This window comes from Palaemon carinicauda, chromosome 26 (assembly GCF_036898095.1).
Source record: "Palaemon carinicauda isolate YSFRI2023 chromosome 26, ASM3689809v2, whole genome shotgun sequence".
In the NCBI taxonomy this organism is placed as follows: domain Eukaryota; kingdom Metazoa; phylum Arthropoda; class Malacostraca; order Decapoda; family Palaemonidae; genus Palaemon; species Palaemon carinicauda.
Window position 1 is genome coordinate 91,212,575 of NC_090750.1, and position 27,500 is coordinate 91,240,074.

The following is a 27,500-nucleotide window of genomic DNA, read 5'->3' on the forward strand; positions in this document are numbered from 1 at the left end:
ACTCTCTGAAAGGCTATGGCGAAGTATATAGTGAGGAAGGAAGCGGCAGAGAGAGAGAGAGAGAGAGAGAGAGAGAGAGAGAGAGAGAGAGAGGAGAGGAGAGAGAGAGAGAGCCTCACAGAACTTTAAAGTTTCTCTCTCTCTCTCTGTGAGGAAGGAAGCGGCAGAGAGAGAGAGAGAGAGAGAGAGAGAGAGAGAGAGAGAGAGAGAGAGAGAGAGAGAGAGAGAGAGAGAACCTCACAGAACCTTAAAGTTTCATTCTCTCTCTCTTCTGAAAGGGTATGGCGAAGTATATAGCGAGAAAAGATGAAGAAGAAGAAGAAGAAGAAGAAGAGAGAGAGAGATAGAGAGAGAGAGAGAGAGAGAGAGAGAGAGAGAGAGAGAGAGAGAGAGAGAGAGAGAGAGATAACCTCACATGGGGAAATCCTAAGGAAAAGGACAGGGTAATTGGCTTTTCTTTTCCACACACAGAATCTCAGGAAACAATAGAGACGACGCTCAAGGGGTTTTTGGCTATAGACAAGATAGTCCAGGACAGATGGAACGATGGGTGATGGAGATTGGGAGAGGGGGGGGGGGGGTAGTTAGGGGTGATTGTGGGTATTTGGGGTGGGGGGGGGTCACATCCGGAAGGCCACATCTGGGATTTATAGAGGGAAGTGGTAGAGACAAGATCTAATTAAGATATCGTCGAGTTTAACCGCTGTGTGAGACATGCATCCACTTTTTTTTTTTATCTTATCTCGATTTTCTTTCATTTCTTTATACATGTTTGTTTACTATTGCTTTTTGTTTATTTTCTTCGTCGTCTAATTCACTTATTAATTTGTTGAGTTTGATGATGTGTGAGACATGCATCCTTGTTTTTTATCTTATCTCGATTTTCGTTCATTTCTTTATACATGTTTGTTTACTATTTCTTTTGGTTTATTTTCTTCGTCGTCTCATTCACTTATTAATTTGTTGAGTTTAATGATGTGTGAGACATGCATCCACTTTTTTTTTTTTTTATCTTATCTCGATTTTCGTTCATTTGTTTATCTATGTTTATTTGATATTTATTTTTCTTACCTTACCTTAAAAGTAAGTCTCAACCCTGTGATTACTTCCTAACTCCATCATGAGGCTCAATACTACATAGTATTCTAGAAGTTTTATTCCAGCTGTTACCCAGTTGTGGAATGATCTTCCAAATCAGGTAGTTGAATCAGTAGAACTTTAAAAGTTCAAAGTTGGAGCAAATATTTCTTGTTGACCTGGCTGACATGAGTCTTTTATAGTTTATATATGACATATCTGTTTTTGACATTGTTAATAGTTTATATATGACATATCTGCTTTGACGTTGTTACTGTTTTAGAATGATTTATTGTTAACTTGTTCTCATCACTTATTTATTTCCTTATTTCCTTTCCCCACTAGGCTATTTTTCCCTATTGGAGCCCTTGGGCTTATAGCATTTTGCTTTTCCAACTAGGGTTGTAGCTTGGCTAGTAATAATGATAATAATAATGATAATAATAATAATAATAATAATAACTGGCTCTACTACTGACATGGTAGAATTAAATCATATTTAATAAATCTTAAAACTAGTTTCCATTTATCATATTTCAGACCAAAATAAACTATTTACAAATAAAGAAAATCGATTTGGGAAGTAATTAAAAAGTTTTCAATTACCTTACGACTAATTCTCAACCCTGGGTTAACTTCCTGACAAGGTAAAATCAAATCATATCTAATAAATCGTAAAACTAGCTTCATATCATCATATTTCAGACAAAAATAAACTATGTCCCAATAAAGGAAATCTATTTAAGAAATAATAAAAAAGTTTACAATTACTCTAAGACTAAGTTTTAACCCTGCGTTTGTTTTCCAACTGCTGTAACTACTGAAAAGGTAAAATTGAATCATATTTAATAAATCATAAAACTAGCTACATATTATCCTGTTTCAGATCAAAACAAACTATTTACAAATAAAGAAAATCGACTTGGGAAATAACAAGAAAGTTTACACCTGTCCCAGAGAACTAGATTTATCCCAGATAGCCCTGTCTAGGGGGACCACGTCCCCTTCCCTTGTTTATTTCAACAGCCGCGCCAGTCATTATGTAACACAAGGGAAGTTGCATCTGAATCCTCCTTTAATTAAGACTGTTGTCTGGTTATCCAGTTGGGAATTTATGCCAAGTTGGTTGGCAAGCCAACTCCGGTACCTCTTGATGGAAAAGCTTTGAATTATAAAGCTCCTTGTGGGTGTTTATATATATATATATATATGTAATATATATATATATATATATATATATAATATATATATATATATATAATATATACACGCAACAACAAACATCAACAATTGGTGCCTGTTTTGGCAAGCTCACTCCGGTACCTCTTGATGGAAAAGCTGCGGAAAATATATCTCCTTATATATATATATATATATATATATATATATATATATATATATATATATATATCTATCTATCTATCTATATATATATATATATATATATATATATTATATATATATATAACACAATCAAAAACAACTATATTCAATTTGTTTTAATGAGGCGCATTTGCACTGACTCGCAGCGGTGCCCTTTTATCTCGGAAATGTTTCCTGTTATCTGATTGGTTAGAATGATCTTGTCCAACCAATCAGCGAGCAGGAAACTTTTCTGAGCTAAAAGGGCACCCCTGCGAATCTATGCAAATCTGCCTCACTAAAAAGAGTTGATTATATTTGTGCCTGTTCTATCCACTGCAGTACAAAGGCCTCAGCCATGTCCTTATTCATGTCTGGGGTTTGGCATGTTTTCCTCACCACACTGATCAGTGCCGATTGGTGATGGTGGGAGACTTTGGTCTGTAGGAAATATTTGTCTGAACACTCACAGCACGCTCAGAGCAAACCAGCCTAGTATGGGGGCCCTGACTAGTACAGCTTTGCTGGCCATGGCATACACAAACCCTTTCACCATGTTAAGGTATCTTCACTCAAATAAAGGGATATACGATATATATATATATATATATATATATATATTATATATAGATATATATACATATATATATATATATATATATATATATATATATATATATATATATATGAAAATCCAAAGCTGTGTAAATACGAACGAATTGGCACTATATTCACAGGACTAACATTAGCTTTTACCCTATTACTTATTTTACTATTCGTTCATCTTTGGCAGAATAATAAAAAATATAATCACACTTTAAAATCTTGTGTTCAGGGGTAACCAAATTAGAAAGTGATAGCTACGAACTAAAATACAGGCTAGTCTTCAACTACAAGGAAATATATTTCCATCGTGTTTCTCCAGTTTTTATATACTTAGTTAAAGTATTTTTCTTTATGTCCCATTATTCCATTCATTTTTATTCTATTGCCCAGTATGTCACCCATTCAAAATAACACAAGCGAGGTCTGTTTATTCTTTCTGTTATTTTCGCCAACGCCTCTACCGTATCACAGCCTCCCATCCTACGACATATTATTATTATCATTATTATTATTATTATTATTATTATTATTATTATTATTATTATTATTATTATTATTATTAATAGCTAACCTGCAACCCTAGTTGGAAAAGCAAGATGCTACAATCCTAAGCCCAGTGTGGCAAGGAAATAAGGAAATAAATAAATGATATCAAAAGTAGTGAAAAAATGTAAATAAAAATCTAAAAGAACATTAACAACATTAAAACAGATAATTAATATATAGACTTTAAAAAGATTTATGTGAGCCTGTTCAACATGAAAAACATTTGTTGCAAGTTTGAACTTATAAAGTTCACCGCGTCATGTTACATAATCTTAATATCCAGCAATACATGTAGTTCTAAATTTTTCTCAAGTGCAGTGAATATTAATCTTCTTTTCGAGGTCTCGTCCTTTAATACTGATGTATGTTCACGTCCAATCCCTTTTGTATCTTACAATGATGTCAATTATCCGTTTTGTAACCTCATGATCTTTACTCCAAGATGTTGAATTACAAAACATCTCATATCCCAAACATCTCATTAAAGCGTTCTCTATTAACCTATACATAAGTACAGGTCTCTTTTACTATTGTACAGGAACACTGAATAAAAGTTGTTAGTTGATATACATGCAGTCCGAAGCATCCTGATTTCTTTCATCCTTATGTATCCTGACACCGATTAATCCTTGGATATTCTCTTCTTTTATCCTCGATAACAAAATATATTATATCCCAAAACAGCATCCCATTATACGTCCTCTATCTATCCATACGCAAGTACAGGTACCTTTGCCCATTGTACAGGAATACTGAGCAGAATTGTTAGTTTTATCCTTATGTATCCTGACACCGATTAATCCTTGGATATTCTCTTCTATTATCCTCGCTAACAAAATATCTTATATCCCAAACAGCATCTCACTATACAGTCCTCTATCCAATCATACGTAAGTACAGGTACCATTGCCCATTGTACAGGAATACTGAACAGAATTGTTAGTTTTATCCTTATGTATCCTGACACCGATTAATCCTTGGATATTCTCCTCTATTATCCTTGCCAACAAAATATCTTATATCCCAAAACAGCATCCCATTACACAGTCCTCTATCCACCCATACGTAAGTACAGGTACCTTTGCCCCTTGTACACGAATACCCAACAGAATTGTAAGTTTTATCCTTATGTATCCTGACACCGATTAATCCTTGGATATTCTCTTCTATTATCCTCGCAAATAAAACATCTTATATCCCAAAACAGCATCTCATTATATCGTTCTCTATCCATTCATACGCAGGTACAGGTACCTTTGCCTATTGTTAGTTTATCCTTACGTATCCCGACACCGATTAATCCTTGGATATTCTCCTCTATTATCCTCGCCCTCCATATATAAACACCGTCATCTCCCAATCCCAACAACCAACGTTGCTCCTCACCTGTCAGCTTCGCTAAACTATTTTAATCCACCTGGCAAAGATTGCTGGCTTCACACACTCACAGGAGCCAAAAAGTTGTGGTGCCAACCGAGCTTGCAATGTCCTCTCTCTCTCTCTCTCTCTCTCTCTCTCTCTCTCTCTCTCTCTCTCTCTCTCTCTCTCTCTCTCTCTCTCTCATTTTTATTTGTGTATTTGCTTATCGACAACAACATTTATACATAGATTTTCTCAACTAAGTCAATATGTTTGACGTTGTTACTGTTTTTAGAATGATTTATTGTTAATTTATTCTCATCATTTATTTATTTCCTTATTTCCTTTCCTCACTGGGCTATTTTTCCCTATTGGAGGCCTTGGGCTTATAGCACCTTGCTTTTCCAACTAGGGTTGTAGCTTGGCTAGTAATAATAATAATGATAATACTCACTCCCTATAAATTACTATCGTATACTTGTCACGTTTAATTAAATACGAAGATAATACGTGTTTTAAATAATTTTAAAGTTATGATACCTCAAATTTATCATATAAGTCAACATGTTTAGGTAAGATACTGAATACTCACTCCCTATATATTACTATGATGACCATATAGTTATATTTAATCAATTACGAAGATAATGCGTCTTTGCCTTTCCTTTCACATGTTTATTTGTAGACTTGATTATCGATATTAACATTTATTCATAGATTTTCCTATGTAAATCATTTCGTTTAGGTAATACATAGTTACATTTAATCAATGACGAAGATAATACGTCTTTGATATAATCTTAACGTTATCATACCTGAAATATACTTAAACACACTTCACAACCATCTCAAAACATCCAACTGGACGCCATTTTTGATCCAACAGGATGATATTTCACCCAATGACCCATTTCCTGGTAATCCAACTTGATCCATTCTACGGATTCCACGATCAATCTCAATCCGAGCTATCGGCTTCCTTCAGCATTTCTCCTACTTATTACTTTATTGCTTTTCTCTCTTCTTTTTCTATCTCCTTGACGTTTTTATTTAAAGAACATCATTCTCTATCCCTTCCGGTCATCCTATTCGTAGTTCTTGGATGCTGGCTGGCAGAAACATCTCTCTTAAAAAGAGCTGTTTTCTCTAACTCTACAACCCTTAGTCTTATCTCTTTAATTGGTCTACTGACTCTCTCTCTCTCTCTCTCTCTCTCTCTCTCTCTCTCTCTCCTCTCTCTCTCTCTCTCTGTCAGTTGGTAAAACATTCTTAATTAGATTGTCTCACCTAATTCTATCTTCATATTTATTTTTTTTGATTTGCCAATCGTTCTTGAGAATGTCTTCGTTGTTAGACACTAGTCTTAGTGCTCTCTCTCTCTCTCTCTCTCTCTCTCTCTCTCTCTCTCTCTCTCTCTCTCTCTCTTAAATAACATTTGCAATTAGTTTTTCTCACCTATTTCTCTAACTTCACATTTAATGTTTTGATAAGCCAATCCTCTTTGAAAATGTCTTCGTTGTTAGACACCATTCTTGGTGCTCTCATTTTCAGATTATCATTCTAATTCTGTGACGGACTTTGTCCTAATTTCCCCCATTTACCTTTAGTATTTCGTCTTACTTAAGTATCATTATAAAAGAATACTGTTCTCTCTTTGTATATACAGCAAAACAAATCGGTTTACCCATTTTTATCAAAGAAAGTAGTTCTATATTTTTTTTATTACTTTCCTCCAGCATCTAAGCAATGTATCTTTATTTGGGAGTCATCACCATTACCAAATCTTCCTCGTCTCCCCATTTCTCTCAATCAGTAAACATTTCTCCGTCGTTATCACAATATTCTTTACGTATCTACCCCCCTTTATATCCCTGCCCCAGACGCCAGTGGTACCACCCCTCCTCTTCCTTTTGGCACCGTAACTCAGTTAAACCTTTCTTGACACCAGCGCTTTCCCTTTGGCACCAGGGTGATTTGTCCCCCTTCCCAACCAGATGACCCCCTCCCCCAATCCTCCCTCATCCCCAATCTCCCCTCATCCCCCCCTAAACTGTTTCCTAAACTCGCAATGTCTCCGTGACTCCAACATAGCGCCATGGCACCACGAACCTCATCTTGGCATTCCCCTTCCTACCCTCGTCTGTTCTGGGCACTTCCAAGGGGGGGGGGGGATGGGGCAGGCCTCATACCCCATTGGACAGTTAAAGGGTTTGTGGGTCGCTCTAAAATGGCCCCCCCAGAGAAGAGTCAGTTTCGGGGGAGAGAGGATGCCGCGGGGAACCGAGGGGCACTCGAGAAATAGTGTGAATGTGTTGCAATCGCTGTGAGACTTTTATACTGTTGGGGGAAATGTTTTTGACGTGAAGCGCAAAGGATTTAAAATCCACTTTAGTGATATATACTATACAATACAATAAAGCGAACGAAACACAGTTTAAGGATATGTAAGGCTCGACGTAAATGCTTCTCACGTAAAGGCAAAGTGTAATACAGTGCTTCTAACCTAATTATACGAACGACTTTTTCATGAATGTTAAACAGTTTACCGAGAAAGTAACTTCGAAGGATTTAAAGACACTTCATGAAATCTGAAGACATTTCACGAAATTTGAGGACACCACGAAATCTGAAGACATTTCACGAAATTTGAGAACACTCACGGAATCTGAAGACATTTCACGAAATTTGAGAACACTCACGGAATCTGAAGACATTTCACGAAATTTGAGGACACTCACGGAATCTAAAGACATCTCACGAAATTTGTGGGCACTTCAAGAAATCTGAAGACATTTCACGGAATCCTCTGAAATCGAAGGGAAGTACAACGAAGAGTCTTCATCCGAGCGAAACGAATTAAAGTTAGAGCGAAAACCTAAGGAACTCATAGGTGAACTTACGAATAAGTGAAGTGGGAAGCTTCTTTATGAAAAGTAGATTAAAAAAGTAGGAGTGTCATATCCTTTGCTTACATTCGAAGAAAGTGGGACAAATAGATTAAAAGTGCTCAAGTGATTTTGCAACGTCGAAAGAGAATATAAAATATACAAGGGAATAAAAAGTGATAGCGAATGCTATAGGGAAAAGACGAATACATTGTCTTAATGACAAACGTAATTACATATATGATTGTTACGTCAAACTTGGTTTGTCAATTAAAAATTCACTTAATCAATAGAAATCTAGTTGAAAAATCTTGATAAAGCTATAGTTGATTAATTAAAATAAAACAATATACCGTATGGAATCTATATATATCATAGTATAAGTTAAGTGCATATGGACTGTAAAGCAAGTTTCAATAATTATTTGGTTAACTCGGCACAGTGGAAAATAAGAAAGGAGAAGGTAAATAGAGAGGATAAAAAGAAAGAATATATATACGGTGGATAATACGAAAGAAAGGTTTATAAATAGAAACGAAAATATGAATTAAAACGACATACTGATGTAATATAGTAATATAAACCTTTACTATTATTATCAGAGTTCTTACCCTGAGCTGGCGAGGGGAGATATATTTAGAAGCGAAAAAAAAATGTTGAAAAGTTATAAAAGCTTAATATATTGACGTTTACGAGAAGGGAATACAAGTATAATAAGGCTGGTACTTATTTAATCTTGTATTTGTTAGTCGAATTAAAAAAGAAAGACTGTCCAAAAAATATACTTATTATAAAGGAAAATTCTATAATTACCTATATATTTTCAATGGAATACAATTCCCATATGATAAAGTGTAGCTAAAATAAACAACAGTGAGGAAAATATCTTGAAAAGTAAGAAAAAAAGACTGTCAAAATAAAAATATACTTATAACCAAAGGGAAATTTAATAATTAAAAACATATTTTCAATGAAATCTAATTCCCATATGATAAAGTCTAGCTAAAATAGAATACAGTGATGTGAATATCTTGAAAAGCAAATTTCTCGGAGGGTTTGATACTTAACGAACTGACCAAAGAAAGAGAAGAGAAGATAATAAATGTTATATGAAAATATAAGTTGGGAAACTATATAAACAATATATAAACACCAACCTGTTTCTATTCATAATCAAGAATAAAACTTTATATCTATATAGATAATCTACAACTGTTTTACCTTATACAGATAACCTTTTAAGTTTTGTATATAGATTTCAAAGCTGTAAACATACAAGGTTGTGGACCAGTGTTTCCAAATGTTGTGACAAAAAAATGTTATGAGATGTAAGTGAAAGAAGAGAGTATGTGATATATCTATTTGTTGGAATTATATTCGTTGTGATACTAGATTTAGAATATATTATTGTTGAGTGAGAAAAACAAACACTAGTCTTAAGAAAATTACGTGAAAATATTCTTTGTTTGCATATTATAAGGTTAAGTTTTTAGTTCCGATTCAAGATTATTATTAGTATTATTACTAGTCAAGCTACAACCCTAGTTGGAAAAGCAAGATGCTATAAGCCCAACGGCTCCAACAGGGAAAATAGCACTGAGGAAAGGAAATAAGGAAATAAGCGATAAGAAAAAAATAACAATAAAACAATAAAATACTCTAAAAACAACATCAATCTAAACGAACGTTTGTACTGATTTTGAAGCATATTTCATTCAGGGCTCCATCAAGGAAAAATAGCCCAGTGAGGAAAGAAAATAAGTAAATAAATAAGCGGTGAGAAAAAATTAACAATAAATTATTATAAAAACAGAACATCGATCTAAACGAACGTTTGTATTGCTTCTGAAGTATATTTCATTCGAGAGTCGAATTCAGTCCATTCAAGATGCCTGTCTCACCATACTTGAGTCAAACTTCCTACGCCGTCCGCCCTTACCCAAGGAGCAACGTTAGCAGCTCCACGCCCTCGTCTCCGAGCTGCTACATCCCCTCCAAATACTGCGGAGCGGACACCTCCACCACGTGTACCCTCAAGGGCTACAAAGCAGGTGGCTATGGCATGTCCAAACTCTCCGCAGCTGACGAAATCCCGTCTCTGAAGACCACGAATTACCTCGTCGGGAGGTACAATTCGTCAGACAACATTCCCGAGAGCCAAACGTTGCTCGAGCTCAAACTCAAGAAGTCGAGCTCCAACTCAGCTCTCCTGGCTGGAAACACGGCTTCCATGTTGAAGAACTTCAACTCGCCGGATGAGAAGAGCCGAGTCTTCCCTTATCTCCCGCCAAAACCCAAGGTCGAGGAACGCAAGTACTGCGGGAAGTCGGGGGGCGTGTCCATCTTCGCTAGCCAGTACCTGTCAAAAGTGAACAGAGGGAAGGATTACCGCCCGAGGGAAATTGACACGCGAGATATCAACACGACTGTCAAGCCGAAAGTTACGCCGGGATTTGAGTTCAATGAAGAAAACAACGCCCTGACTCGAGGCAGTAGACACGTGGTACGACTAACCATAAAAAGACTGGAAGCAGAAGACCCTTTTGTGGTGAAAGACAAGACTATCAAGACTATTGCTCAAAGGCTCATCGAAAAATATACCGATAAGGAGAAAAAGCCAGATCCTTACGAATACGTCCCTAGAAAACGTCTATACGAAGATAATGATATTAAAGAGGCAACAACTTCCCCAGTGGTACCGACAACCACATCTACCACCACACCTTCATCATCCAGTCCATTGGTCTCCTCATCGCGCGCATATCCCTCCGCTGCTTCTGGAAGCGGGTCAAGTAGTCCCGCGATGGAGCAAACACTTCCGCCAACTCAGCCGCGAAAGAAATCTCTGGCGGAATTGCGAGCGGCGATGAGTCCACAAAGTTCCTTTGACGATGAAGGAGATGTTGCCTCCAGGCTCTTGCGGGCAACGACGATGGCGGCCAAGAAAAAAGAGCTGGAGAACGTCGAAGAAGTCAAAGACGCCATCATCGCAGCCGTCCTCCATCCTGATGTTGACATCGAGTCCGACGAGGAGATGAAGGAGCTTGTGCAGGGTAACAAAACACCTTCGGATTCATGGAAAAACAAAGACTTGGACAAGCAGGACGAGAGCGCTGGTGATCATTCCGATGAAGGCAAGACTATCGTTGGCCAGCTGAAAAGATTTGTGAAGAAGCAAGTGTCCACAAAGGGGCGGGAGAAAAAGAAAAAGAGCTCTGGGAGGAAGTCCAGTAGGGAGAGTCGCAAATCACCAGTAAGTGACATGACCCCATCAACGGGATCGCCAAAGAAGGAGTTAAGTGTCAAAGACAACAGCTCAGTTCTTTCGTCTGATCTTATTTTCGGTACAAATAAATCAAACAAACTTAAAAAGTCTAAGGAAAAATCAACAAAGTCAGGTGGGGGAGAAAATGAAGAAAAACGTCACTCAAAGGAAACCAGCAAAAAGAGCAGTCTGTCTCTTTTATCACCTAGTCTAGTATATAGTAACTTAACTTCCGATGAAGAAAACGAATCTCACCCGAGAACGCCTACCGAGACAGAAAAGGTGAAGGAAAATACCGAGAAAGGCCAACCGTTAGAGAAGAAAGAACTGACGGAAAATTATAAATCGCCCCTTAAAGACACACAAAGCAAGTTAGAGCCAGAGAGCGATAGGGCCAAAGAAAAGGGAGAAAAACCAATTTCGAAGATCCCCAAACTAAAAAAGAAAGTTAAGAAAGAACCCGCTGTGGAGGGGGAGGTGGTGGAGGCGACACCAAAGGAGGAGATCCCTCCCAAGATAAAAGTCTCTTCGGTTGCGTCTCCATCAGACACCTATCCCGAGAGACCGACCGCCCCCGAAGAAAAAGTCCTCGACTTCGAGAAGGCGTCTGAGTCGGCTGATGCTCTTCGCAAGATAAATAAAAAGAATAGTAGCAAAACTTCTTCGACGAGGAGAGACATCGAAACTTCCGATCACCAGCCTGATTCGACATCTCACACCGGGAAAGAAATTAAGTCGTCCAGACCCGAAAAATCTTTACCTGACGATAAAAAGGAAAAGCTCTTGGGAGAAAAGTCTCGGAGCGACGTCTCTGTTGAATTAAAGACAAGTAAGAAGTCGAGAGAGCAGATCACTCAAGGCCATAAAGATGAAATTGCTGTCAAATCGAAACTGTCTGGGAAGAAGGAAGATGTTCCCGCAAACAATGCTTCTCCTCTTCTGAAAAAGGATGAAGATAAGGACAGAGAAAATGATAGAAATAATGTAGTTTTGAGTGATGATAAAGAAGGAGAAAGAAATGATATAGATGATAAGGAGGGGGAAAGAAATGTAGCAGTGGTTAAAACTTCAATAAGGGGTTTGTCAAAGGTTAGTGACGGAGCCAATACAATTTCATTAGACAAAAAACTAAGTTCTAAGAAAAAAGAAATCATAATAAACGAGAATATTACTGAAACTAAAGAAGTAAGCACTTCTGCAGACGAAGAGGCCGTGAGGGAAGATGTAGCAAGCAAAGAGACCCAGATAGCAGAGGTAAACAAGGATGAAAATATATCAGAAGACAGGGAAGATAAACAAGCCGAGTTGCCAAACGATGCGACAACACCTGGCAAAAAAGCACTGAAGAGACCCCGCCAAGTAGGACCAACTCCTCAACAACAAGAGAATAAGATAGGCAACGTGGAGCTCTTGAACGCTCGCAAGATATTGAAGAGACCCGTCAAGAAAGCCCTTGGCACCGCACAGACAGCAGAAGAAAAGATAGAAGAACCTACGACCCCGGACGATCCAAACAAGAAGTTATGGAAGAGACCCATAACGCAACTCGTCCCTCCAAAGAATGGGGATCAATTCCTTCAGGCCAGGAACGTATTGAAGAAACCAGTCAAACCCAAAGCTCCCCCGGAGGAGAAGAACGAAAAACCAATCGGAAAGCTCCCGGAGCTGAAGGTGGTTAAGAAATTCAGAAAGCCAGCAGCGCCCGCCGCTCAACAGCAGCAGAAGGAGGAGGACGACGATGACGAGGACGAAGAAGGGTCGAAGAAGACTGAAAGGCCTAAGAGACCGCTGAAGCCGAGGTCAACGGAGGATCTGAAGAAAACTCCCAGTCCTTCAGGCTCATCACCACCAGGTACGACCAAAGAACAAGGTTCTGGGAAGGATCCAAAATTAAGCGCCTGTCAGTCAGCTGACTCCGGTTATGGATCGAGTCCAAGCACACCACAGCCGACCCAAACTATTGCAGCTGACGTTAAAAGCGAAGAAGAAGAAATTTGTACTGGTAAGTAGATGACCAAAAGTTTGCATTATTAAAGAAATTTCAGGGCCACGCTAAGCTAAGGAAAAAAAACCTACAAAGCAATTCATCAGTGTTAAAATGTAGTAACAATAATGAGAACTTTTATCCTGATAGCTATCAGATAAATACTTGGGTAAGTCGAAAGATTATATATATATATATATATATATATATATATATATATATATATATATATATATATATATATATATTCATATACATGTATATATATACTGTATATATATATATATACTTATACATATATATATATATATATATATATATATATATATAAGTATATATATATATACATATATATATATATATATATATATATATATATATATATATATATATATATATAAACAAATTATTCAATAATATAAATACAATATCAACAACTCTAAATATACGAGAAACAAGATTTTTACTTTGGTTGATTTCAAAATAGCTTTGATAAGAGAGAGAGAGAGAGAGAGAGAGAGAGAGAGAGAGAGAGAGAGAGAGAGAGGAGAGGAGAGAGAGAGAGAGGGGGGGGGGGGATACTGTAATATGGTCTTTTCATTGAGTGTACTTTCTTGTAAATAATGTAAATAGGGAGATTATGTAATACCTCCTCTCCGAATATACTATATTGTATATAGAAAATGCTATACATTACTACAATAATTTTATGAATGAATTTTCCGAATTATCATTATACTCATCATTATGGGGCTAAAATTATCAAGACAAACTACGAAAAAAATTACTACTACTACTTTACTACAATGATTTTATGAATTAATTTTCCAAATTATCATTATACTCATCATTATGTGTCTAAGATTATCAAGACAAACTACGAAAACAATTACTACTACTACTACTACTACTACTACTACTACTACTACTACTATTACTACTACTACTACTAATGGTATTGCTCAATCAAATGTACCTTAAACTGTTTCCAGTAGGGAGACATATTTATATGGAGACAGATGGTTCGCTATGACAGCCTCTGAAAAAAAGAAAAAGGAGATGAAGCAATATAGTAGTTGGATTTCACTTATACAAGGCAACCAGATGATGCAATTCAAACCACACATTTACTAACATTTTACAAAGCATTTAAGCAGAAAAAGATTTTATAATCTGGATCCGTAAGATTGAGTGCATGAGAGAAGTGAATATGACAGAGGATTTAGAGGATGTATGCATGAGAGAAGTAAATATTACAGTGGATTTAGATGTATACATGAGAGAAGTGAATATGACAGTGGATTTGGAGGATCCGTGCATGAGAGAAATGAACATGACAGTGGAATTAGAGGGTGCATGGATGAGAGAGGTGAATATGACAGAGGATTTACAGGATGCGTGCATGAGAGAAGTGAAAATGACAGTGGAATTAGAGGGTGCATGAATGAGAGAAGTGAATATGACACTGGATTTAGAGAATTCGTATATGAGAGAAATGAATATGACAGAGGATTTAGAGGATCTGTGCATGACAGAAGTAAACATGACAGTGGATTTAGGGGATCCGTGCAAGAGAGAAGTGAACCTGACAGTGGATATAGAGGATCTGGGCATGAGAGAACTGAACATGACAATGGATTTAGAGGATCCGTGCATGAGAGAAGTGAAGATGGCAATGGATTTAGATGTATGCATGAGAAAAGTGAATATGACAGAGGATTTACAGGATGCGTGCATGAGAGAAGCAAATATGACAGAAGATTTAGAGGATCTGTGCATGAGAGAAGTGAACATGACAGTGGATTTAGGGGTTCCGTGCAGGAGAGAAGTGAACATGACACTGGATTTAGAGGATCTGTGCATGAGAGAAGTGAATATGACAGTGGACTTAGATGTATGCATGAGAGAATTGAATATGACAGAGGATTTACAGGATGCGTGCATGAGCGAAGTGAATATGACAGTGGATTTAGATGTATGTATGAGAGATGTGAATATGAAAGTGGATTTAAAAGATGTGTGCATAAGATAAGTGATGACGGCAGAGAATTTAGAGGGTGCATACATGATAGAAGTGAATATGACAGTGGATTTAAAGGGTGCATTTATGATAGAATTTATATGGCAGTGGATCTAGAAGGTGCATACATGATAGAAGTGAATATGACAGTGGATTTAAAGGGTGCATTTATGATAGAATTTATATGGCAGTGGATCTAGAAGGTGCATACATGATAGAAGTGAATATGACAGTGGATTTAAAGGGTGCATTTATGATAGAATTTATATGGCAGTGGATCTAGAAGGTGCATACATGATAGAAGTGAATATGACAGTGGATTTAAAGGGTGCATTCATGATAGAATTTATATGGCAGTGGATCTAGAAGGTGCATACATGATAGAAGTGAATATGACAGTGGATTTAAAGGGTGCATTCATGATAGAATTTATATGGCAGTGGATCTAGAAGGTGCATACATGACAGAAGTGAATATGACAGTGGATTTAAAGGGTGCATTCATGATAGAATTTATATGGCAGTGGATCTAGAAGGTGCATACATGACAGAAGTGAATATGACAGTGGATTTAAAGGGTGCATTCATGATAGAATTTATATGGCAGTGGATCTAGAAGGTGCATACATGATAGAAGTGAATATGACAGTGGATTTAAAGGGTGCATTCATGATAGAATTTATATGGCAGTGGATCTAGAAGGTGCATACATGATAGAAGTGAATATGACAGTGGATTTAAAGGGTGCATTCTTGATAGAATTTATATGGCAGTGGATCTAGAAGGTGCATACATGATAGAAGTGAATATGACAGTGGATTTAAAGGGTGCATTCATGATAGAATTTATATGGCAGTGGATCTAGAAGGTGCATACATGATAGAAGTGAATATGACAGTGGATTTAAAGGGTGCATTCATGATAGAATTTATATGGCAGTGGATCTAGAAGGTGCATACATGATACAAGTGAATACGACAGTGGATTTAAAGGGTGCATTCATGATAGAATTTATATGACAGTTGATCTAGAAGGTGCATACATGATAGAAGTGAATATGACTGGATTTAAAGGGTGCATTCATGATAGAATTTATATGGCAGTGGATCTAGAAGGTGCATACATGATAGAAGTGAATAAGACAGTGGATTTAGAGGATACACACAATATTGATAACCTTCAAGGTTTAGCAAGGAAAGCAACTTATGCCAGGGAACCATTTTTACAGCGGTTCATCCCTGATTCAACCTGATTGAAAAATAAAGACTTGAAATAAATAAAAAAGTAGAGGAAAGCAGAAAGAATCATGTCGAGTTAGTGGTATGTTTTCACGTTTGGAATTTCGTTAAGATTCTTAGTTATATCTTGATTTCTGTCCTTAAAGATACCAAGAATAAACCTTTAAAAAGGCAAAAATAGGCAAATAACCCAAAGAGTCATTAGTTGACCAATTTAAAGTTATAAATTGTCTTCACACGATTAAGATTAAGGTTAATCCTTCGATGGGGTTCTTAGCATGGTTTAAAAAATAGGTGAATAGTTACGCTTCCAAGAATCAGTAATCTATCTTCTCTGTCTACATCTTTTCCCACTTCTATGTGAGGTCGATGTTAAGAATCCATAAGCTATAATGAAGATTTTTCTTTGGAGCAGGTATGGATTCCTGAAGACTTTAAAATAATAGTTTCAAGAAACATTCAAATTATTTCTTAAGGCCCGGTCACACCGCCCGAACGTTGCTAGAGCGTTCCTTGAACGGTAGGGAGGTGGACCAAACCCTCGAAAATTTAATTTAACGTTTTTACGTTCGGTCTTTATTAGGCTGCTGAACGTAGCAAATCCTCGCATAATTCCTGAGTTTTCTTACACCTCTATTATGGAAGTTGCTAATTTATGCAATAAGGGTATTGGTATACAGGATCTCGAAAAGTTTCAGTCGCTTTTTTTTTTTTTTTTAATAAACTGTTATAAAAACCCCGTAATTTTAATCAAGACACAGCGACCGTAATTTTTACCCTACTTTGTTATTATGTTTTACATGTTGGTGACTGTAATATCACTCCGCTACGCTTTTCGACATCCTGTATACCAATACCCTTATTGCATAAATTAGCAACTTCCATAATAGAGGTGTAAGAAAACTCAGGAAATATGCGAGGATTTGCTACGTTCAGCAGCCTAATAAAGACCGAACGTAAAAACGTTAAATTAAATTTTCGAGGGTTTGGTCCACCTCCCTACCGTTCAAGGAACGCTCCAGCAACGTTCGTGCGGTGTGACCGGGCCTTTAAGAAGATTTCCATATTGTAAAATGTTTCAGCAGTTAGGAAAAATGTTAGAGTTCTCATGCTTGAGGGTACACTCGAGCACACTATTTTATCTTGTTCGTCTTCCTCTTGTTATTTTGAAGTTTTCATCCTCTTGTAATTTTCAAGATTTTATAGTTTATATATGAAAGATTTATTTCAATATCATTATTGTTCTTAAACTTCTTGTACTTTTTTTTATTTTCTTTCCTCACTGTTGGAGCCCTTGGGCTTTTAGCATCCTGATTTACTAACTTGGGTTGTAGCTTGGCAAGTAATAATAATAATAATAATAATAATAATAATAATAATAATAATAATAATAATAATAATAATAATAATAATAATCAGAAAACAATGCTTGCTATAATCTCATGCTCACGATAAAGAATATTAGTCATACTTTTGGAATCTTTTGAAATAATTATTCCAAAGACTTTGATATAATAGTTTCAGTAAACACTCAAATTAATTTTCAAGTAGATTTCCATATTATAGAATGTTTTAGCACCTATGAAAATTTGACGACTCATAGGAAAACAATGATTGCTATAATCTCGTGCTCATAATATAAGAATATTATTCTTTGCTTTTGGAATCTCCTGCAATAATGGTTCCAAAGACTTTGAAATATTCGATTTAATTTTCAAGAATTCTATATCATAGAATAGTTTCAGCCCCTGTGAAAACAATGATTGCTGTAATCCCATGCACATAATAAAGAATACTATTTTGTGCTTTTGAAATCTGAAATAATGGTTCAAAAGACTGAAAAATTCTAATTAATTTTCAAGAAGATTACCATATTCTAAAATGTTTTAACACCTATGAAAATTTGACGACTCATAGGAGAACCATAATTGCTATAATCTCGTGCTCATAATATAAGAATATCATTCTGTGCTTTTGGAATCTCCTGACATAATGGTTCCAAGAATACCATCCCCAAAACCAACGCCTCATTTACTTCCCCCAACATTCTCTTTCATTCCTGGCGTTCCTCTCAGCTCGTCTTGGCCATTAAAGATACCTCGAGCTTCGACACAATCGACCATTTATTAAAGTCTCATTAAAACCTCGTTTCATATTCTCTCTCTCTCTCTCTCTCTCTCACTATATACTTCATATACTTCGCCATATCCTTTCAGAGAGAGAGAGAGAGAGAGAGAGAGAGAGAGAGAGAGAGAGAGAGATCTTTAAAGTTCTCTGAGGTTCTCTCTCTCTCTCTCTCTCTCTCTCTCTCTCTCTCTCTCTCTAAAGTTCTCTGAGGTTCTCTCTCTCTCTCTCTCTCTCTCTCTCTCTCTCTCTCTCTCTCGCTTCCTTTCTCCCAATATACTTCCCTATAGCCATTCAGAGAGAGAGAGAGAGAGAGAGAGGGAGAGAGAGAAAGAAGAGAATCTTTAGTTCTCTCTCTCTCTCTCTCTCTCTCTCTCTCTCTCATTATATACTTCATATACTTCGCCATATCCTTTCAGAGAGAGAGAGAGAGAGAGAGAGAGAATCTTTAAAGTTCTCTCTCTCTCTCTCTTTAAAGTTTTGTGAGGTTCTCTCTCTCTCTCTCTCTCTCTCTCTCGCTTCCTTTCTCCCAACATACTTCCCTATAGCCATTCAGAGAGAGAGAGAGAGAGAGAGAGAGAGAGAGAGAGAGAGAGAGAGAGAGAAAGAAGAGAATCTTTAGTTCTCTCTCTCTCTCTCTCTCTCTCTCTATACTTCATATACTTCGCCATGAGAGAGAGAGAGAGAGAGAGAGAGAGAGAGAGAGAGAGAGAGAGAGAGAGAGAACCTCAGTTGAGAGAGAGAGAGAGAGAGGGAAAATCTTTAAAGTTCTCTGAGGTTCTCTCTCTCTCTCTCTCTCTCTCTCTCTCTCTCTCTCTCTCTCTCTCTCTCTCTCTTTAAAGTTCTGTGAGGTTCTCTCTCTCTCTCTCTCTCTCTCTCTCGAATCCTTTCTCCCAATATACTTCCCTATAGCCATTCAGAGAGAGAGAGAGAGAGAGAGAGAGAGAGGGAGAGAGAGAAAGAAGAGAATCTTTAGTTCTCTCTCTCTCTCTCTCTCTCTCTCTCTCTCTCTCTCTCTCTCTCTCTCTTCTCGTTCATCAACACCGAACGAGGGGGAAATTACAATCTCCCATTCATAAGTACTTATCTTTCTGTTTACGCACCTCGATTTAGAATTAAACAGTCATCGATAATAGAAGGGGACTTTGGAACGGCCGCGAAATTCAATTATCTTTAGATAATGACTCGAAGGAAAAACCCGTTGGCGTTCTGATGGACAGGAGGGGGAAAGACGAGAAGGAGATAGGAGGCAAATTAGACGCGAAGGAGAAGTGAGACATTTGTTCTTCCTTATTGTCGATAATGGGATGAATATCTCAACAGAGGGAAGATTAGAAGGATGACTTTATTTTGGCGTTTAAATTGAATTTTCAATATCATTTGCCTGAATGAGGAATATATTTCTAGAATGTATTTTAGGAATATATTTTAAAAATGTATTCTCTTGAGGTAATAGGGAATGTATTTCAGGTGTATATATATATATATATATATACATATATGTATATATATATATATATATATATATATATATATATATGTATATAAACAAACATGCATTTTGACATGATTTATTCAGTATATTTATATGTATTTATGTACATATGCATGTATATATGTAAATGTAGTCTCTCTCTCTCTCTCTCTCTCTGTAAATATATATATATATATATATATACATCTATATATATATATATATATATGTATATACATACAAACAATATATATATATATATATATTTATGTATATATATATGTATATATATAAATATATATATATATATATATATATGTATATATATATATATATATGTGTGTGTGTGCGGGTGTTTTTGTTTGTGCGTGTGTAGTCATGTAAGTGTATCTGTGTATATTTTCATATAACCACAACAAACGTTCAAATTTACCTCTTCATTCTCTTTTGGAGATTTTGGTCAATCCAGACGACTAAACAAGTATTGATTTAAAAGCTCAAGGTAGAGAAGCCTGGCGAAATCCTACCGAGGTCCTTTGCGTCAACAGGCAAAGGATATTACTGTAATTAATATAGAGAAATGTATCTAATATATAATGATTGATTAATGAGGGTAATTATATGGTTAAATCAATATTATAATGAAATAATTTTACAGTAATACTGTTCAAACTTTATGCGAATAAAAAAATGGTGTTTTTATCATGATAAAACTAAAAGTTTTCGGTACGAATAAATGCAGAGTAGAGACGGAAAGGGGAAGTGAGAGAAAGGAGAAAAATAATTAAGCTGATAAAATTGAAACAATAAAGAGGTAAAAATTCACTGAAACTTTTCCCTCTTAAGATAACCACAAAGAAAGGACAAAATAAAATCTCTCTTTCTCCTTCGGTTAAATTAAGAATAAGGAGAACCAGAATAAACGACCGAAAGACAAGATAATGGAAGGAAAATGAATAAAAAATTCCGGGAATAAGGAGAGAGAGAGAGAGAGAGAGAGAGAGAGAGAGAGAGAGAGAGGAAAATAAAAAAGATAATTTCTCTCTATCTCCTTTCTCCTTCAGTGAATTTAGGATAAAACGGGAATAAGGAAGACCAGAATAAAATAACAAGAGAGAGAGAGAGAGAGAGAGAGAGAGAGAGAGAGAGAAAAGTAATTTCTCATCTTCCAAACCATAAAATGAAAATAAATAAAAATCTGGGAATAAGGAGAGAGAGAGAGAGAGAGAGAGAGAGAGAGAGAGAGCGAGAATAAAAAATGCCAAAAAAAAGTAATTTCTCATCTTCCAAACCAGATGGAACCCGAAAGTCTGAATCTTGGACCATCTCCCTTTTAATTATGAAAACCTCGGGACATTGGGAAGACACGCAAATAGAAGAAGAAGAAAAAAATCATCAGGCATCTTATCTTTAATTTCTCTACAAAGGGCTTTTCTTCTCCTTGGGGGAATATAATGATGGTGGCCTCATCTTTCCTCTTAAAAAGAAAGATGAAAAGAAAGATGAAAAGAAAGATGCAAGAGGAGAGAATGCAAAGGATGCAAAGGAAACTAAATGAGTGGAACGAGAGGATCCTTTTGTTTAAGGTGACGTTCTAATTACAATCAAGAGTCCTAGCAAACACAGAGAGAGAGAGAGAGAGAGAGAGAGAGAGAGAGAGAGAGAGAGAAGGGGGTTGGACATAGCAGCGGCTATAGGTGAAGAGTATTACTGACGTTTGATAATTGAAGGACTTGCTTCCAGTAAGAGAGAGAGAGAGAGAGAGAGAGAGAGAGAGATTAAAAAAAGAAGGGCTTTCTTTCCGTAAGGGAGAGAGAGAGAGAGAGAGAGAGAGAGAGAGAGAGAAAGCAAACTATGGAATTCCTAGACATATGAACCACCTTGTGGAATGAATTATATATATATATATATATATATATGTATGTATGTATGTATGTATGTATATATAGAATATTGAGGCATACACTATGAAAGTCATGAAGCATCATTTAAAAAAATCTATCAAGTAATGGATATATATTATGTGATCATTCATTCATTCATTATAACCCTCAGGCCGAGGTTAATTATCTGACCATATCCAATTTGATCTCTCGTTCTATGTAAATTAAAAAAAAAGAGTCTTTTACAATTAATTCTTTTTGTTTCCTTTCCTCACTGAACTATTTTCCCTTTGTTGCCTTTGAGCCTTTAGCATCCTGCTTCTCCAACTAGGATTGTAGCTTAGTAAATAATAATAATAATAATAATAATAATAATAATAATAATAATAATAATAATAATAATAATAACAATAATAATAATAATAATAATGTTTTTCTATTAACGTGCTTACTTCCAATTGTATGGGGTAAAAAAGGTTGCCTTCTTTTTATAATAATAATAATAATAATAATAATAATAATAATAATAATAATAATAATAATAATAATAATAATGATGATAACAAAGATAATAAAAATTATAATAAATTTATACAACAACAACAACAACAACAACAACAACAATATTAAAAATTATAACAAATCTATTCTAGAACACTCAAGGAATTTAAAAGGTCCCCCCATGTCTGACGTTTAGTCTAAAATTAACCCTAAGCATCTGACATTAGTTCATAAGAAGGTCAGAGTGGCTATCCTTTGTCAAAAGAAAAGAATTCGAGATTGCGTCACTCAACGTCTGTTGAATTGCGTCACTAAACGTCTGTTTGATTGCGTCACTAAACGTCTGTTTGATTGCGTCATTCAACGTCTGTTTAATTGCGTCATTCAACGCCCGTTTAATTGCGTCACTCAAAGTCTGTTTAACTGCGTCACTCAACGTCTGTTTAATTACGTCACTCAACGTCTGTTTAATGATAGTTGAAATAATTTTCTGCTATGTCTAACAAAAAGAGAATCTAGTTAGGCTTTGCTGTTTCTTTTGCTCATTATTGAAGAAAATTTCACTTTTATTTTTTTCAAATTGTTTTACGATTTGGTCATTCTATTTTGTCCAGGCTGGGCCACCGAGTGCATATTCTTATCAAAGGATATGTTTACATTTCTTAAATCATAGTAAACAGATAGAAGAAATGAGGTACGATAAGAATAGTTGCCTTGTCTTTTTAAATATATATATATATATATATATATATATATATAATGTTTCTTCAAAAAGGCCCATAAAAGAAACAAAGGAAACATAAATAGATCACTATATTTCGACCAATATACATTGGATATTTTTAACTTTACACCTTGTATAGGGTTAATGTGTATTAGTCGAAATATAGTCATTTATTTATATTTCCTTTGTTTCTTTTATGAACCTTTTTGAACAAATATTATATATATATACATATATATATATATACATATATATATATATATATATACACATATACATATATATATATATATATATATAAAATATATATATATGTATATATATGTACATATATAAATATATATATATATATAATATATATATATATATATACTGTATATATATATATATATCTATCTATCTATCTATATATATATATATATATGTATATATATATATATATATGTATATATATATATATATATATGTATGTATATATATGTATATATATGTATATATATATATATATATATATGTATATATATGTATATATATATATATATATATATGTATATATATATATATATATATATACTTGTTTTAAGCTAATTAAATGTAAATATACAACTTTTCCTACACATTTCAAATGGGGATTTTCGACAAAGAGAATTATGCTAATTGATTTTGTCAAAGGAATTAATTTGGACCTTTAAATACATATCAAACACTGAATTAAACTTATCCTCTAAAAGAAAATGGATGATTTCAATAAAAAAAATATATACCACAATACATCTAACCACCTCAAAAAAAGACTCTCACTTGGATTAATAACAAGGAAAATAACTGAAACGAATAAAAAATAAAAAAAGGACCAACGAACCAACGGAAACTGGGCAGACACTAATTTCCTCCCCGGCGAAAAGTAAAAAAAAAAAAAAAAAAAAAAAAAAAAAAAAAAAAAAAAAAGTCTCGTCTTTGGTGTTTCACATCAACTTCGAGTGTAAAAATCAACTTAAACAAACTCTGCAACTCTGAAAACCTACGGAAATACAAGCTGAAAGTTTGAACAATCTGTTTATTTTACGTGGAAAAGTTTGGCTTGTTTATTTTGTGCATCGCTGGAGATAAACGTCGGAGTTACGGCTGGAAAGATGATTTTCCCTCGTTGCTGGATTCCCCTTGTGCGAGCCGTTCTCCTCTTACTTGCTGATGCAGCAATTCTTTGCTCCCCTGTGCGAGCCGTTCTCCCCTACTTGCTGATGCAGCAGTTCTTTGTTCCCATGTGCGAGCAGTTTTCTTACTTGCTGATGTAGCAGTTCTTTGTTCCCTTGTGCGAGCCGTTCACCTCTTTCTTGCTGATTAACCAGTTCTTTGCTCCCCTGTGCGAGCCGTTCTCCTCTTACTTGCTCTGATTCAGCAGTTCTTTGTTCCCCTGTGCAAGCCGTTCTCCTCTACTTGCTGTGTTCTACTTGCTGATGCAACAGTTCTTTGTTCCCTTGTGCGAGCCGTTCTCCTCTTACTTGCTGATTCACCATTTCTTTGCTCCTCTGTGTGAGCCGTTCTCCTCTTACTTGCTCTGATTCAGCATTCTTTGTTCCCCTGTGTGAGCCGTTCTCCTCTACTTGCTGTGTTCTATTTGCTGATGCAGCAGTTCTTTGTTCCCTTGCGCAAGCCGTTCTCCTCTTACTTGCTGATGCAGCAGTTCTTTGTTTCCCTGTGCGAGCCATTCTCCTCTACTTGCTAATGCAGCATTTCTTTGTTACCCTGTACGAGCCGTTCTCCTCTACTTGCTGATGCAGCAGTTCTTTGTTTCCCTATGCGAGCCGTTCTCCTCTATTTGCTGATGTAGCAGTTCTTTGTTCCACTGTACGAGCCGTTCTCCTCTACTTGCTGATGCAGCAGTTCTTTGTTTCCCTATGCGAGCCGTTCTCCTCTATTTGCTGATGCAGCAGTTCTTTGTTCCACTGTACGAGCCGTTCTCCTCTACTTGCTGGTGCAGCAGTTCTTTGTTCCCCTGTGCGATCCGTTCTTCTCTTACTTGCTGATGCCGCAGTTCTTTGTTCCCCTGTGCGAGCCGTTCTCCTCTTACTTGCTGATGCAGCAGTTCTTTGTCCCCCTGTGCGAGCCGTTATCCTCTTACTTGCTGATGCAGCATTTATCTGTTCCCCTGTGCGAGCCGTTCTCTTACTTGCTGATGCAGCAGTTCTTTGTTTCCTTGTGCGAGCCATTCTCTTACTTGCTGCAGCAGTTCTTTGTTCCCCTGTGCGAGCCGTTCTCTTACTTGCTGATGCACCAGTTCTTTGTTCCCCTTTGCGAGCCATTCTCCTCTTACTTGGTGATTCAGCTATTCTTTTTTATGTGTGCATGCACATCTGCACTTTAAAGGCTGTTAAGCCCGCTCATGAATGGCAGAGGCATGGAACAGATACTATACTCAATTTTTTTTTTAATGAAGCGCATTTGCACTGACTCGCAGCGGTGCCCTTTTAGCTCGGAAAAGTTTCCTGCTATCTGATTGGTTAGAATTATCTCGTCCAACCAATCAGTGATCAGTAAACCTTTTCAAGCTAAAAGGGCACCCCTACAAGTCTGTGTAAATCTGCTTCCCTAAAAAGAATTGGCTATAGATGGACATTAAGAATGACAGAATGAGTCCCTGGAGGCTAAAAAGCAAAGTAAAAAAAAAAAAAAAAAGAACGGGGAGGAAGAGAAGAGGATGAATGGACAAATTAAGAAAGTTTGCGGGTGTGGTCAGGCATTGGCAGACAACAAACAGACGCAAATTGAAGAACATGTCTGAGGCCTTAGTTATGCAATAGAGTGGAAACGGCTGATGATGATGCTATATATCTCTGCATCTGTTTTTGCTTGCGTTTGTCGTTTTGCACGTAAGTGTACATATATTCTTGTTTTCTTAATGGTTTAAAGGCTCCTCATGAATGGCAAAGGCAAGGGACAGTGACATTGCCCTATCAAGCAGAACAATGGCCTACAGACTGACCATATATACATATGATCAACGCCCAAGCCCCCTCTCCACCCAAGCTAGGAACAAGGTGGGACAGGCAATGGCTGCTGAGACACAGCAGATAGACCTATAGACTTCCCCAAACCCCCATTATTAGCTAACAAGGATGGTGAGGTTTCAGCGACTAGAGAAACTAAAGAGTTTGAGTGGAACTCGAACCCCAGTCTGGTGTTCGCCAATCAGGGACGTTACCACATCGGCCACCACAATCATGAACTTAAATTTATTTGGTGGCCTGGTGATAACGTCCTAGCCTGGGGATTGCCAGACTGGGGTTCGAGTCCCGCTCAAACTCGTTAGTTCCTTTGGTCACTGAAACCTCCTCATTCTTGTGAGCTAAGGATGGCGGGTTTGGGGAGCCTATAGGTCTATCTGCCGAGACATCAGCAGCCATTGCCTGTCCCTGATTGGTCCTAGCTTGGGTTGAGTGGGGGCTTGGGCGCTGATCATATGTAATATGGTCAGTGTATGCCTTTGCCATTCATGAGTAGCCTTTAAACCTTTAAGAGAACAATACATGCATACTTACGTGAAGAACAACAAACGCATACACAAACAGATATACAGACATATAGCACCATCATCATCCTCATCATCATCATCATCATCATCAGCCATTTCTAGTCCACTGCAGAACAAAAGCCTCCGATATGTCCTTCCAGTTGCGTCTGTTTATGGTCTGCCTTTGCCTGCCCACACCCACAAATTTTCTTAGTTCGTCCATCCATCGTCTTCTCTGCCTTCCTTTGCTTCTTTTGCAATCTCCGTGGACCCATTCTGTTATTTTTGATGTCCATCTATTATCTGTTATTGGCATTATAAGTCCTGCACATGTCCATTTATTTTTCTTACAAGTTGTTAGAATATCCTCTACTTTACTTTGCTCTCGTATCCATTTTATTCTTTTTTCCGTTTCTTAGTGTTATTCCCATCATTAGTCTTTTCATAACTCTGTGCGTTGTAACTTACTTATATTCCAAGGACTTCGTAAGGCTGCAAATTTCCGATGCATAAGGTAATACTGGTAGGACCATCTGATTAGATACATACATATATATATATATATATATACATACATACATATATATATACACACACACCCACACACACACACACACATATATATATATATATATGTGTGTCTGTGTGTGTGTGTCTGTGTGTAAGGGTTGTAGAACAGACCAGCTATCTTGTATGTCGATAGGTCTCTAAGGGTGCGGTTGCAACCCATGATTCTTAATTATTGATATCAAAATCAGCTGATAGTCATTTAGAGCTGGGCTGACAGGTGGCTCGTAAACTGGAAACGATCTGTGACGTAGCAAACGTAAACCAAGCACTGAAACCACTTTATAGAAACGTACACTTCTGCTGATTCCACCTTCCAGAGTAAATGGTGGAGGAAGGTGTATAGTATTAAAGTTTCTGGTTGAGAGAGAGAGA

General features: G+C 36.5%; 1 protein-coding gene across 2 annotated transcripts in view; it reads left to right on the top strand.

Annotated features, from left to right (window-relative positions):
• Positions 1 to 7,148: 7,148 nt before the first annotated feature.
• Positions 7,149 to 27,500, top strand: part of LOC137619689 (uncharacterized) — a 97,041-nt gene continuing 76,689 nt past the window's right edge. The window contains exon 1 of one of the 2 annotated variants that reach the window (XM_068349967.1): positions 7,149 to 13,102. In XM_068349967.1, coding sequence (XP_068206068.1) covers positions 9,724 to 13,102 — 3,379 coding nt within the window. In that variant the 5' untranslated portion in view covers positions 7,149 to 9,723. The remainder of the gene's footprint in view (positions 13,103 to 27,500) is intronic. The other variant, XM_068349966.1, reaches the window with a different exon arrangement.